The following is a 14,318-nucleotide window of genomic DNA, read 5'->3' on the forward strand; positions in this document are numbered from 1 at the left end:
ATCAGGCCTGTTAGATTTATGGCCATTTGTTCAGAGAGTGTTCATCCATGGGCTATTATGGAATGATTAGTGTAGAAGGTGAAGCTCCAAGTCCGGCGAAAATCAATACGGCTGTCGAGAGCGATTCTGCCCTTCCCACTCCGAACGGTATTAGCACCAAACCTCTGTCTCTTCACACTTCTTCATCCTCTCTTCCAGCAATTTCATCAGCTGCCCTTCTCCCCACCCTGCTGACCTGCCATGTTCCTCCCTCCCTCTAAGTGCCCCTGTTCTCCCCTCTTCATTGCATGCGCATTAGGCCTTAATATACTGCACTGGGCCATCACTCATAGTCGACGGTAGAGACGGAAAGTGCTGGTCGATTCAGTCGTACAGTAAACTAGAGGTGTTTAAAACCTATGGATAGTAAAACACTGTGTCCTAACCAGAAAGATGCTACCCTCTTCCAAGTTGATCAGAGTTTCTGTCCTAACTTCCCACAACAAGCTATGAGTCATTTTGTTGGTGTTTCATTGGATAGCTCCACCCACAGTGAAATCTTATAGGTTCAAAATGCTCCTTTTACTAGCTGTATATTTAATATAGTTTGTTTTCTGTTCTAGGACTGCAGTTTTGAACAGCATTTTTGCTTTCAGTATAGACTGAAAAATGTCTTGAGGCTGGAATCTTGTCGCATGATGCTTGGTTAGTGTAGGATTACCAGAGTCACTTACCTTGTACAGTTTGAGACTGGCCTCATGGCGAGAGTTGACCGTGTGCATCCTCAGTTTTTCCAGGCTGTTGGTGTAGTAGTCACAGGCATTACATTTGAGGTGCACAGGGTTGCCAATGGCCACGCACTTGAGGCGCCACTCATTGCCCTTGCCACCCTCCTTGATGTGTGCCACCAGCTGGTACTTCTGTACATGCTTGTCAGTCTTGCAGTGGAGCTGGAAGTTGGCCTTGAGCTGCGTGGTGTAGTGGCACAGCTTGCACTGGTGTGAGTCGCCCACAACTGCTCTCCACTCCTCCTCTGGGAGTGAGCGCTCGGCGCTCATGTGCAGGCCCAGTATGTCTAGGTTGTCGGTAGTGAATCGGTTGCACACCGCACATTGGAAGAGTTTGAGGGAGGGGTCGCTGGTCTGGGATAGGCTTTCACCCAAAGTCATCAGTTCCTCTGAGACCAGCTGTCCTCCACCCAGGCGTACATCCATGGCAATGTCCCCTCCAACTGAAAGTAGAATATACAAAAAGTGATCACTGATCTGTAAGACAGAATGCGTGTCTACAAACCAATGTCACAAATATACTGTTTCTTTGAAATACAGCATTTAACACTTTTTCGTCTGTGACATCAAGGGGCTTATGGACACATGGTCTAATACAATGTAACAGTGAGGGTTGGGCATTTTCTTTGTGTTGATGTTCCTCCCTCATTTAAACTTCCTCAAGTTACAAGAATGTCCTGGGAAACAGGGAAAAGGTGCATAGTTCAGGCTTTAAACAAAGATTTGTGATTGTCTGTCCTGTCAAAGTGGGTTTGCTTACTAAGGTAATGTGCATGTGTGTAATTATATACATAATTTTTATTAAATCAAAATGATCCTTTCCTTTGAGCTCAGAGTAAGAGCAAGAAAGGAGAGAGTGGAGGTGTGGATTTACACAGGCCTGCACTTTCATATCCCTGCCATTAAATCAACTCCAGAGGCTGTGAGAAGAGGAGCAAAAATAAAGGTTTTCAATCATTACTGGCGATCTAAAGAGTTCCCAGCGCACATTACTGCAAATCAACTACAGGCCTTTTTTTCAACAAAAAAAGGAATATAAAAATTAGATCTTCCTTGTTGAACTCTGATTCTTTCACCTTTGATTGGGAGTCAATGCAATCACCCTCCTGCTTGAAGCGTCTGTGATTTTATGTATTCATGTGTTTTTAAGGAATGAAAAGAAGGTGTAGGAGCCAAAGAAATTAGATATTCAAAAATAGAAGCACAAGGCTTCTAAGAACAGCTTGGGGAAGACGCTAGAGGCTGAGATTTGGTGATAAGAGATGCATAGAAGCTGTTTCCTCAGTTCGCTGATCTTCAATCTGTCACTGCCCAGATTGAGCGCACCCTCTGAACCAGTATGGCTTTACACTAAATTAATTCCAGCAGCTCCTTTTATTTATTGGGGCAGCATGCGGCCTGCTCATTTCACCATTACCTTCAGCTTTTAATGCAGGGACAGAGAGACCTCTGACAAGGAAAGCCATTTTCATTTCTTTCCATAAACCTCTCATGTAAACACCTGTAAATCTGTAAGTTATGTTCAGCATTCTTATTCTCTTAGGCAGGTCTTGTAATGAACTTTTTATATTTTGAACATTTTGCTTGTGTCAGCCAAATTCAATGTTTAAGTAGAGAGAGAAAAATGTTAGGAGAACTCTTAATGTTCATTTTAAAAGATTTAGAATTTCTTCTTTATAATAAATAAATAAAAACATTAAACACACACACACACGCACACGCACACGCACACACACACACACACACACACACACACACACACACACACACACACACACACACACACACACACACACACACACACACACACACACTATGATGCCCAGAGTCTAGCGATCTAGAGATATCATTTGTCACTTCTATGCACATATCTAAACATTTTAAATAAATGAAAGTGCACTGAACATTCCAAATTGTTTGTGAAATGACACCCTGTCATTTATTACAGTTATCTCACTGGAAAACCAACCAAATGGTTAGAAGAGGTTGAAAAAAAAAAAAAAAAAACTATTAGTCATGGCAATCAATTCCTGTTTGTGTCTTTGAACTGGCAACAGTTGGAAACAAGTCTGTGCAAATTGTGGGCTTGTAGCTGGAATGCCAAATTCTCCACTATGCTGCTGAATAACCCACACTAGGCCATTTGCCTTTTTTTTTTTTTTTTTACTATGGTAAAGTATTTAGCTGCAATTACAAAAGCAGGAAAAATAAAATAATGAGTCAGTATGCAGTTGTCGCTGTATAGCATTGTACTGACATGAATACAGTGATGTTTTGTAGGAGCCTAGAGGACAGGGCCATGAGGAAAACTCCCTCTATCCCAGTCTACTCCGTCACACTATCTTTCACGAGAAACACAGGGGTAGCAAAAGGGGAATTTCCCAGCCAAAGTGACCCAGATAGAATGACACAGAGGATGCAAAAAATAAACCGAAGCTTGAGTGTTAAGAAGATGTGTGTGCCTGTCTTTCCCACTTGCTCATTCCCTCTTTTTCTCTGTGTGCCTGTGTCTGTTGTGGAAGTTGAAATCTGCAGGGCTAGAATACACTAAAAACACACTCTCATACATCTAATGTACCAGATATGCTTATTTTAAAGTGCCAGCCTTTACACAAACACTATTTGTCTTGTTTCGGGCATTAGACCACATTCAATTTGTTTTCTACACACTTGGCTGAGTGGCCCCTATCTCTCTGTATACTGACACTCACTGTCCTTCTGTGATGATGTCTTTTGTGGGGTTTTCCCCAGCCCTGGCTGGGTGAAGATTCCCTCCCAAATGGTCATATCATAGACACCTGTTACTTACTTCCCTTTGGGCCTTTAAAAGAAGCAAGATGGATGGCATTCGCAGGCAGACTACTTGGTTTGTTTCCTTTTGTTCTTTGTTTGGTTGTTTCTTTCTGCACCTTTTGTTCTTTGTTTGGTCGTTTCATTTTGCACACACCACAATGTCACAGCACATAACATTCCCATTAATTAATTTATCATTACACTACTAATGCCTGACTGCTTAGCCTAGAAATCTAGACACACCCTAGCGGCAGCAAATTTAATCTGCTGCGAGTATCGTCCAGCAACTCTCAAAAAAGCTGTAAAAACCAAACTTTGGTCAGGCCAATCACGAACGGCACTGAAGTCATTCTTAAAAAGGGAAGATGTGTTCTGAGTTTTGCCGACCGGATACGGTGAAAGTTTAATCAGCCAACTAGCTCCACTTTACGTTGCTCTGGTTGGTTGTAGCGCTATCCAATTGCGTGCAGAGGGAGTTTGAAAGACAACCGTTTATTCCGCCCCTAAGACTGAGCCCTATCAATGGTGAGTTTCCACACCAAACATCTTGATGTGGGTCTGGCTTGTTAGGCTACTGACTTCTACATTACACCTATATGTTGTATAGTTTTCCTTTAGTTAATACACTTTTGTTTTAAAGTTCCACCCACAGTTCCATCTCTTTCGAGCCACACCTTCTAATACAAATCAGCCTTATTTGTGCCACTTCTTTACTTTTTTCTCTTAGCATCTCTCACATACATTTTTAACAGTTGTTTAAAAGAGTGAGTTCAAGATAAACAAGGATGGTGTGCCTGAAGGCTACAGGCACAGACAGATCGCTGTCAGTTTGGGGAACTAGCATTTGTAGCTGTGTGTTAGTATGGGTGGAGATAAAATGTAACATTAGTGAGTTTACAAATTCTATGTGTGGGAGTAAAATAGAAATATAACCGTTAAAAGAAAAAAAAGAAAATCATTTTAATAGTTTCAATTGTAAGCCAATTAAACAGGAAAAACGTATTTGTCAGTAAAAAAAATACAGATAAATAGATGAAAAATAGAGAGTGCTCAATGCCCACATGATCTGCAATGTGTTAATTGTAACTTATTAAACTCACTTAGTGCTGGGGCCAGAGCTGCCATGTTGGGGTCCAGATGAAAACCGCCAAGCAAGAACTGGGCATCAGCTCCAGAGGGCTCCATCTTAAGGCCTGGCGGCAGGCTCATGTTTTGGGTCAAGTAGTATTGGTACAGCTCAGCCTCAGAGGGTGAAGGCATCGCCCCTAGACCAAGCCGGCCATGCTGCATTTGGGTCATGTTCTGCTGAAGCAGCATCATGTTGTGCATGTGTTTCTCACTTGTCATGTGGATGCGCAGGTTACGTGCTACATTGGTCTCATAGTCACACACTTCACACCGCCAGGTGGGCTTGCTTTTTGGCTTGGTAGGTGAAGGGGCACCACAGGGCCCTGCCATGTGGGTGGAGGACTGGGCTGGATGATGGTGGTGACTAGGATGATGGCTGCTGGCCTGGGAGGCAGAAGAGACAGGTACCACCCCACCTGGTGCATGCCCAAACACCTGCTCACCAGCGGTTGGAATAGTTCCTCCATTTTGTAATGTCTGCATGTTGTTAAGATGCTTGTCAGACTGCATATGGATGCTTAGGTTGCCTTTGGTGGTAGTGGAATAGTTGCAAACCTCACAGCGGAAGGGCTTGTAGCCACAGGTGTAGCTCTCCCCACGGGCAAGGCGAGGGTGACTTTGCCCACTACTGCAGTACACACAAGAGCCTCCAGAGTCAGGGTGTTTCTCCTTCATGTGGGCCTCCAAGGTCTGCTGGTATTTGTAGTGCCAGTTGCACTTGGGACACTTCAGTGTCTTGCACGAATTCCGCGAGTGCATCATGGTCATATGGCCTCCCAATGAGCGAGAGGAGCCTAGGACAGTATCACACTTTGGGCACTCCACTCCACTTCCTCCACTGCCCCCAGCCCCATGGTTTTGTGTGCATTCACTCAGTCCTGACATGTCACAAGCAGCTGTATGATGGAGGTGTGTGTGGGCATTGGGCGAAGGGTGTGGGTGGTGATGGTGGTGAAGGTGGTGGTGGTGGTGGTGGAGGAGGGCACCATTGTCCTCATCTCCCTCTGCTGAGCATTCATTTGGTTCAGGAGCTGTGGCACTATCTCGATTGGCACTTTCCTCAGCAGCAACATTGGAGGCTAAAGGGGAGGATGTGCTTGCAGTGGAGCATGCAGCCCCATCCTCCTCACCCCCTCTGCCAGCGACTGCCGCCATTGCCGAGGGGACTGTAGACCCCTGGCAGTTAAAGCTCAGAGGGAGTTCTGAGGTCCTCCCTCCACCGTCAGCAGTCATCCCATCCTCTGACCCTCTGATAGAAGAGGAGGACATGGAAGCAGAGGCTTTGCTGCTAAGTGCGGGGCTGGCTGCAGAGAGACAAGCAGAAGGCTGGAGAGCGCTACTAGGCATTAATAAAGGAGATTTGGAAATGCTTTGGTTTGAGACAGCTGGTTCCCCCACAAATCCGCCACCGCTGCTGCTACTTCCACTATAGGCCACCGCAGTGCCTTCATCCTCTATCTCTTCATCCTCTTCTTCTAAAAGAAGCTCATCCTCTTCCTCTGAGGCCATCTCCTCACTGTGAAGAAGGGCCTTTCTTTCACAAGTTTCTGCATCCCCATCATCCCTTCTATGAGTTCCCTCTTTCCCCACAGACCCCTCTGTTCTCCTACCCTGTAGCTTGGACAGAGTGTTGGAGTCTTTGGCTGGGCCTGGGGTTGAGGTAAGGGAGGATGGTTTGGGGCTGCCTAGGCCCCCCAATGTAAGGAGGGTTTGTTGCTGGAGACCCGAGTCAGAGTCTTTGTTGTGGAGGCTGTCACCTCCCTCACTACTGCTGCCCCCTTCTAAATGAACCCCACTGAATGTGCCATAGAAGCTCTGGCCTGAATTTATGGGTACCAGGGTAGGCGGTGGAGGAGAGTTCTTATTTTTTGGTTCTAGGAAGCTAATGAGTGGCTCTTTGTCTTTCCCGATGCCCTGTATAATGGCTGATGCATGCTTGTGGCCTAAGAGCCTGCGCTCGTCCTCACACAAGGTCATGCGATGGTCATGGACTGCATGAGTGACAAAAGAGCGTGCGTAGCCAAAAGACAACTTGCAGAGGAAACACATGAGGATCGGCTTGCCTTTGCCATAAAGGGCCAAGCCATCAAATTTGGAGAAATCCACATTGTTGGGAACATCTTTGGATACACAGGACTTCTTGGCAGACCCATCACTGTTCAGGTAATCTTTGTTGCTTTTGTGCCGCACATCAAAGACGCGGAAACTGTGCAGGACAGGACTGAAGCCTGCCAGGGTTGAGGTATTGGGGAATCCTTGGTCTGAGGAGCCGAACCATTTTCCGAAAGATGAGGCTATATGGAACGTGTTGATGATCTGGGGGTACACCGAAGAAGAGGTCCCAGCAGCCTCTCCTGTCTTTCCCCCACTGGGGAGAGAATTTGAAGGAAGCAGGCCTGGTTCCATGCTCCCATCGCTTTGGATCAGCTGGCTGAGACTCTCCACAATGTAGGCAGAGCCATCAGGCTGGTAGACTATCTCTCCAGCCAGGTTTTCCACATCACTACTCTCCTCTTCCTCCTCTTCCTCTCCTTCTTCACTCCCACTCTCTGTGGCTCCCCTCCGATGGGAGGGCCGTTGCCGCATGAGCATAGGCATACCCCCTCCACTTGGCACCATCGGTACACCAGGGAAGGGCTGCAGACTAGGAAAACAGCTGTCAATCTCCATTTCATCCAAGTCTTCAAAATCGTCGTCCTCTTCTCCACAGCTCACTCCCTCCTGCTCCTCCTCTAACCCCTCTCTTTTGGGGTGCAGCTGTCTGGTAGTGGAGTTATCGCTGGAAGCCTGTGTTTTCTTCTGCTGCTCTCTCACAGCCTCACAGGGTGTGCTGGGATTTTGTAGCTGGGCTGAGTGGGGTGCAGAGAGAGACAGGGGCTCCAAGGAAGGGGGATCGTTGAATTGTGGGACCTGTCCGTTAGGGTGATCGTTCCAGGGTTGTGGATGGTGCTGCTGCTGGGAGGTGGCGGAGGAGCCAAGCCCATCGTCTGTCCCAGAAACCACGGGAGACTCACAGCTTTCCATGCTGATGCCTACATGAGGCGTTCATCGCATCCAGGCCTGATGAGAAAAGAGATAGAAAGATTTAACCCACTGCTTGAAACATATAGTGTTTAAGAAAGTAAAAAAAACAAAAAAACAAAAACAACACATAATAGACACCCTTAATAATTATCTTTTCATTGTTTCTATTCAAGCTAACTTTCAGTCCTGTGAGGCTGCACCTTTAACCATCCATAAGAGGCATAGCAATAAATGATGAAGCAAATGCACATGTACAGAGAGTGGGGAGCAGTATAGTAGATTAGATGAGAAACAAAAGTATGAGATATAATGGTGGAAAATGACAGAGTGCTCATTAGGTTAGATTAGGTACTTAAACAATACCTCAGACAACCACTAATAAGACAGCTCAGATGCCTTATCCTGTCATATCAGCCAGTTACCATCTTTTATCTAGACCTTACACACAACACCCGGAGTCTGCTATGTTCCAAATCCTGCATACATTTTTTTTCCTTTTTTTTTTTTTTTTTTTTTAATTAACGTTGGGTCTGAGAAACACAGTAACAGAATAACTTAATGGATAAAAAAGCTCCATTGTGCTGCTAATTAGACACAGTGAAACCCACCATCAGCACATGATCCATCTCACACCCACAGAAAGAACTGAAGGTTACAAAAATATATTAGCCACGCTGTTTTAGGACCTCCATTATAGTGAGATCCCACACACATAACACACTGCATGAATAGAAGAAGAGAATAAGATGCATTTAGTTGATATATGTATATGATTTTAACACCAAACACATAACTTACACACAAAGTACAAAGAAAGATTGGTTTATATTATTTTTAAAACCTTAAATGCAATTTTGGTACTCCAAATGCAGCATATAGATCTAGCATTCAATAACCTCCATGCTAAGCCTGGTTTCAAACACTGCTCTGCCTCTGAAATAATAAATGGGAGCTGAACTTTCTGAGAGTAGTGCTGCCCCGAGCAAGGAAAGAGCCATGAGCACGCCACAATTTCAAGCAGGCGATAAAGGAGATAAAATGATAGCAATAGATACTGCTGAGCTAATAATTTTAATAAAGGGATGCAGGCAGCATTGATTAAAGGGGGCAACCGGACTAAAACCAATAACTCTGGCCTGCCCTTTCACCCTCCATTGCTGAATATTACATGAGCAAAGTTTCCCGGCAGCACGCTAACCACCGCGTCCTGCCTGATTAGCACATTCACTGCCTGTACTTGATTTATTTACTTATTTACTTAGAGAAGCAAATTTCAGAAGTGATCAGACACTGTGTTTGTGGCCCCACCCCCACCAAATGTATTAACATGAGAGCGCTTGGCTGGGGAGATTGATAATATTTGACTCCCTCTTCATGAATGTCTGATGAAAATTTGACACCCCTCAACTCCAACACACAAAGCCACCCGCCCCTCCCCCACTCATCAAAATCAGAATATATGTGCATGCACAGGCTGCACACTGTAGTATAATATATATATATATATATATATATATATATATATATATATATATATATATATATATATATATATATATATATATATATATATATATATATATATATAAAATTGCCAATCAACAACAATACTCTTGACAATGTATATTTCCAGTAACCTGTTCCTGTTATGCCCCCCTTAATGCTGCTGCAGCATTATGGGATTGTAATAGATGGAGTAGAGAACTACTTAAATTGTTAAACATAAACAGCTTAAAGAATCACTAAATGGTCTTACAAATGGTCATTCCTGAAAATCTGCCATGATATGCTTTTCATTTAACGCAAATGAGATGGCTTCCTTTAAAGAATTAAACAGTGCTAGAGAGTGGCGGCCCAAGCCGTCTGGGCGCGTCTGCTGCTTACAGAAAACAGGATTGCCCTTTAAAATGGAGATGGTCTAATTCAATAACCTGCAGTGGTTACTGATGTGCAATAGGATTGTCTGGAGTCTGCCAGTCGCAGATGGGCGGGCAGATATAATGTAGTTTGTCCACTCAAGGTTTGCTTCTGAAGCAACACCTGTTTAAAGAAGGGACTCTTTAATCTCACTGCACTAACGAAGACTCAGACAGACAGGCAGACACATACTCAGTTAACAACAGGAAATGCATATTAGGCTTTCTCACCTTCAGCTCAAATACGTAATGCCACAGCAGAGAAGTCAAACATTCCATAAAAATATGTATAAAACTTTTTTTTCCCCTTTATTTCCTATACATTCTGTCATGAGGCATCTTCCAAACTCAAATTAGGCAGAATACAACACATTGCCTTTTAACCACCCAAACAAAATAGATAAGGTTAACAATAAAATAATAATAATAAAAAAACATCAGTACATAAACAACGCTGTCAGAGGCTGGTCTGGATGTCATTTAGAGGGGATAGAAAATTAGATAAGTTTTTATTTATGGGCCTTTTCATTTGGTGGGATTTACTGGCTAAGCAAGAAGGGAATTAAAGGCTAAGGATCCGTCTGATTATAAGCACACACAATCACCTGCCCAGGGGCCAGGCCTCCTGAGGCCCAGTGCTCCCTACCCTCTCCTGGGGAATTAACTCCTGCTCTGCCCCAGCTGAGAACGGCCATGGGGTGCGGCCTGACCCTCACCTCAACACCCCTCAATACATAAAGAACATATCCTTCCAGAGAATATTAGTGGAAGAAAAAAGGCTTCATCATCCCCTCCCTGTGGTCTGCAGCAGGACATGCTTTTCTTTTCCCATTTCCCGCCAGATCTAGCCATCACACAGGCTGGTCACTACAGGGTTAGGGAGCTTATTGAAAAATCAATGGCATAATGCTAGGCAAGTTACAGGAAGATATGGGAAGGGAAGGTTTCTATTGATGAAGCAGGGAGGACCTTCTGATTTTGCAAAAGGGGATGTATTCATTAAATCTTGAAGTATGGCCAATTGAATTTCAAATATATGTAGGAAACTGTTCACCCCACTACTGTATCAATCCTAATGTGAAGTTCAGGGGTCAAGTACACACACACACACACAAACACACACAAACACACACACACACACACACACACACACACACACACACACACACACACACACACACACACACACACACACACACACACACACACACACACACACACACACACACACACACATATAGTTATTATAGTATAATAATGCTAAAATCCATCTCATTTGATAAAGGATTAATGGTGACGTCATAGTGACCGATTCAAAAGCACCTCTGACGAAAATCCACGCTGTATATTTTCAGTCACTATTTCTTACATTTTAGCTTTGTTAGTGAGCAAAGGCAAACAAAGAAGGCTGAAAAATTCCTCCACCTATACTCCTCCTTGTCCTGGACGTTTAATGTAGACACAGCGACACTTAAGAGGAGTTGCTGTGTCAGAAGGCAAAAAGTCACCTCAGGTCGATGGCACTCTGGCTGTAAACACTGCTTCCCGTAAAATCAATGATCTTTAGTTCAAGCTATCAGTCTGTGCAACAGAAATAGCAGTGGCTGTGATGAGACTGAGGCCGTGGAGAGAGGGAGGAAAAGCGATAGAGATAGAGAGTGAGATCAGTGCAGCCTGGCTGTGGGTAAGAGATGAGAGCACAGCTATCCGCCGCTACCGCGCACAGCCGTGCTGCCAACACAGCGCTGAAAACGGTTCCCAGCATGCATCTCTCCCAGAGCCACAGCCATTAGCGTGTCAGGCCCGAGTGCTCTACCTGCACACTGGCACTGGTTAATAGATTATGTTTGTTGTGGAAATGGGAGGTACTCCTCTGTGACTTAATGTAACAGTAAACATCTGCAAACTCATCTGTTACTAATTGGTCTCTGGCCTGAACACAAACGAATTGATTCAGAGGTATCAATAGCGTTCTCTGTTCTAGGGGCTGAAACTGAATCTTGGTGATAATTTTCGCTCTCGGTAACAGCATAATATCTGTAAACGCAATCAATGTAGCAAAACAAAGGGAGCATAAAAATGTTTTCCTGACAAAGCGTGTGATGCGACGTCAGGCTGCCTTTAGCAGCATTTATTCAGCCGATGAAATCTGGAGCGGTTTCAAAGGCAGCTGAAGGGGAATCCGCGTGCCGGCAAAGTGTCTCATCACTTTTGGTGAGTGCGAAAGAAACAGGCTCCTCGGTGTAATTAGAAGTGGTTAATTAGCTGTGGGTTAATTACTCAGTTCGGAGGGGAAAGCTGGCAAAAAGAGCTGGTGGGGTGGTATAGTAAGGGGAAAGTGGCGAACACGCAGCAGGAAGCTCCCAGTCTCCTGCCAATTAGCAGGCAGCATGGGGGGCTGGTGGAGGAACGGGGCCGGGAGTACAAATGAGCTTCACACCAGCCCACTCGCAGCCACTGAGCTAATACCACTCTCAACATATCCACATTCCCCTATTAAAAATGCATACTGTTGGAGATTCTCCGCTCACTGTTGTTTTTGGTAAGCGCTTCCATTTGCCCAACAGCCACTTGTTTCTTCATCGTGTGCAATGACTAAAATGAGCGTAAAAAATCTTGGACATCAAAATATCTAATGAATAAATACACCTATATAAAAATGAACTACATCAAATGTAAGAAATAATAATAATAATAACAATAATAATATTCATATGAATAAGGCATTTCTAAAACAGGAATTATCTTCTTGTTTCGACCCCTGCATGCTGTCTTTTTTTCCCTCTTTCCTTTTCACAAATCTTACAGGAAAGTAATAGCACATTATTTGCCTCCACCTTCCCCAGTGGTTGGTTCAGATAAAGCTTTGTGTTTTGTAAGTGCATAAATTATCCCAGGGATAAAGGTATTGATGTATAATCAGAGATGGGTGATCATGTTCGTGCTGCAAAAAGCCCTCCATTCACCCCCAGGCACATTGAGTGCGCACAGCATGCTCCACAACACAGGAGGGAGGAGCGGAGAGAGCCTAGTTACTTCTCAGAGAGAGAGAGAGAGAGAGAGAGAGAGAGAGAGAGAGAGAGAGGAGAGAGAGAGAGAGAGAGAGAGAGAGAGAAGAGAGAGAGAGAGAGAGAGAGAGCATGGGCCTGTTTACCCATAGTGAAGAATGCCGTCTTCATGTGCCTGCCTGTACACTTTGCATTTGAGATCAATTCGAACAAACAATTAATTACAGGATGTTTTCTCCTGACGCATACTGAAGGCATGTTTAAGACGTGCTCACTGCAAACCCAACAGATGAGTTTTTAAAAGAAAAGAAAAAAAACACCACAAAGCACTCTGACTTTAAACGTACATGTACAAAGATAGTGCAAGAGATGATGAGACAACATACAAAAAATAACATTTGGTTTTGGCAACACACAAACACATACATTTGTATTTGAGAATTTTTATAATAATAATTACATTTTAATGTCAATTTTTTATATATAATAAAATAATATGGTAAAACATATAAAATATAGTAATTTAATACTATATTTAAACCTGGGATTAGTAAGAGATAAGTAATTTAAAAATCATGGAAGTCAAGGATAAATCACCATTTAGATAGCTAGGTAAACATGTGAGTGTGTGTGTGTGTTGTGTGTGTGTGTGTGTGTGTGTGTGTGTGTGTGTGTGTGTGTGTGTGTGTGTGTGTGTGTGTGTGTGTGTGTGTGTGTGTGTGTGTTAAAGGCAGCCAGGCCCAAAGGCTTTCGTTTTCATTAATTATCAAATCTCCTCTATTAATAGCTCAAGGAAGCAGCTCTCTCCTCTCTCGTGAGAGAGTGAGACAGAATGAGACAGACAGAGAGATAGAGAAAACATAAAAGTGAGTGTAGAAGGTTAAAAGGGAAATATGCAAACTACAGAGTTTTCCTTTTTTTCCTCTCTCAAGCACCACGCTTATCTGTCTTGTGAAAAAGAGGATAGTTGACTCGGTCAGATAAAGAGATTGAATTCTGTCAACATCTAAATAATGAGACCACCATCCCCTATGCTTAATTCCTCTGAATCACTCATGACACCACTGATTGATTATAAAAATAAGAAATATTGCATTTAATCTGCCATAAGGAGTTTGGCCCTCTGAGTCAGCCCACTCACTCTCCGTCCTTCCTCAATCACTTCCTCTTCAACTTCCTGCTGTCCAAACATCTCCCCCACTCATATGTACCCTCACTGTTTCATCTCTCCTCTCACTGAGGCTGCAGTTAAGGCAAGTCGACCGCAAACACGGTTGTTAAGATGATCAATACCATTGAAATATTAAACCTTAAAAAGCCGCATTATTGATTGTAAGGCCGATGATAAAACTGTTCATTATCATAATCGCTGAAGCTCCATGTAAACGCTTGAGAGAGGGACTTCAGCTGCACACAGCACGAGGACACTGGATTTGTTTTCCAGAACTGCACATTTTCAGAATTTGAGACCTATACAAGACCCGTAGCTGTATTTGTTCACCATGTGGGGAAGTCATAAAGAATTATTCATGAGTAATGCCACAATATGCTCTTTGACTATGTGCTAAGCACCTGAGATTCAACTAAGGAATCAACATCAGACAGGCTGAATAGAGCTTGGATAACCCGCCTCTAATCCAAGGCCTTTTTAACTAATCTGGAAAACAAATACCTTAGTAATG

The 14,318-nt window shown here is 43.7% G+C and overlaps 1 protein-coding gene across 6 annotated transcripts in view; it reads right to left on the bottom strand.

Moving 5' to 3' along the window:
• zfhx3b (zinc finger homeobox 3b) overlaps positions 1-14,318 on the bottom strand; it is a 271,800-nt gene that overhangs the window by 90,341 nt on the left and 167,141 nt on the right. For all 6 annotated transcript variants that reach the window (XM_067416496.1, XM_067416447.1, XM_067416695.1 and 3 more), the window contains 2 exons: positions 4,661-7,748; positions 714-1,210 (listed from right to left, as the gene is read on the bottom strand). In XM_067416496.1, the coding sequence (XP_067272597.1) occupies positions 714-1,210; positions 4,661-7,712 (3,549 nt within the window). In that variant the 5' untranslated portion in view covers positions 7,713-7,748. The remainder of the gene's footprint in view (positions 1-713; positions 1,211-4,660; positions 7,749-14,318) is intronic.

Source organism: Pseudorasbora parva, chromosome 1 (assembly GCF_024679245.1).
Source record: "Pseudorasbora parva isolate DD20220531a chromosome 1, ASM2467924v1, whole genome shotgun sequence".
Taxonomy (NCBI): domain Eukaryota; kingdom Metazoa; phylum Chordata; class Actinopteri; order Cypriniformes; family Gobionidae; genus Pseudorasbora; species Pseudorasbora parva.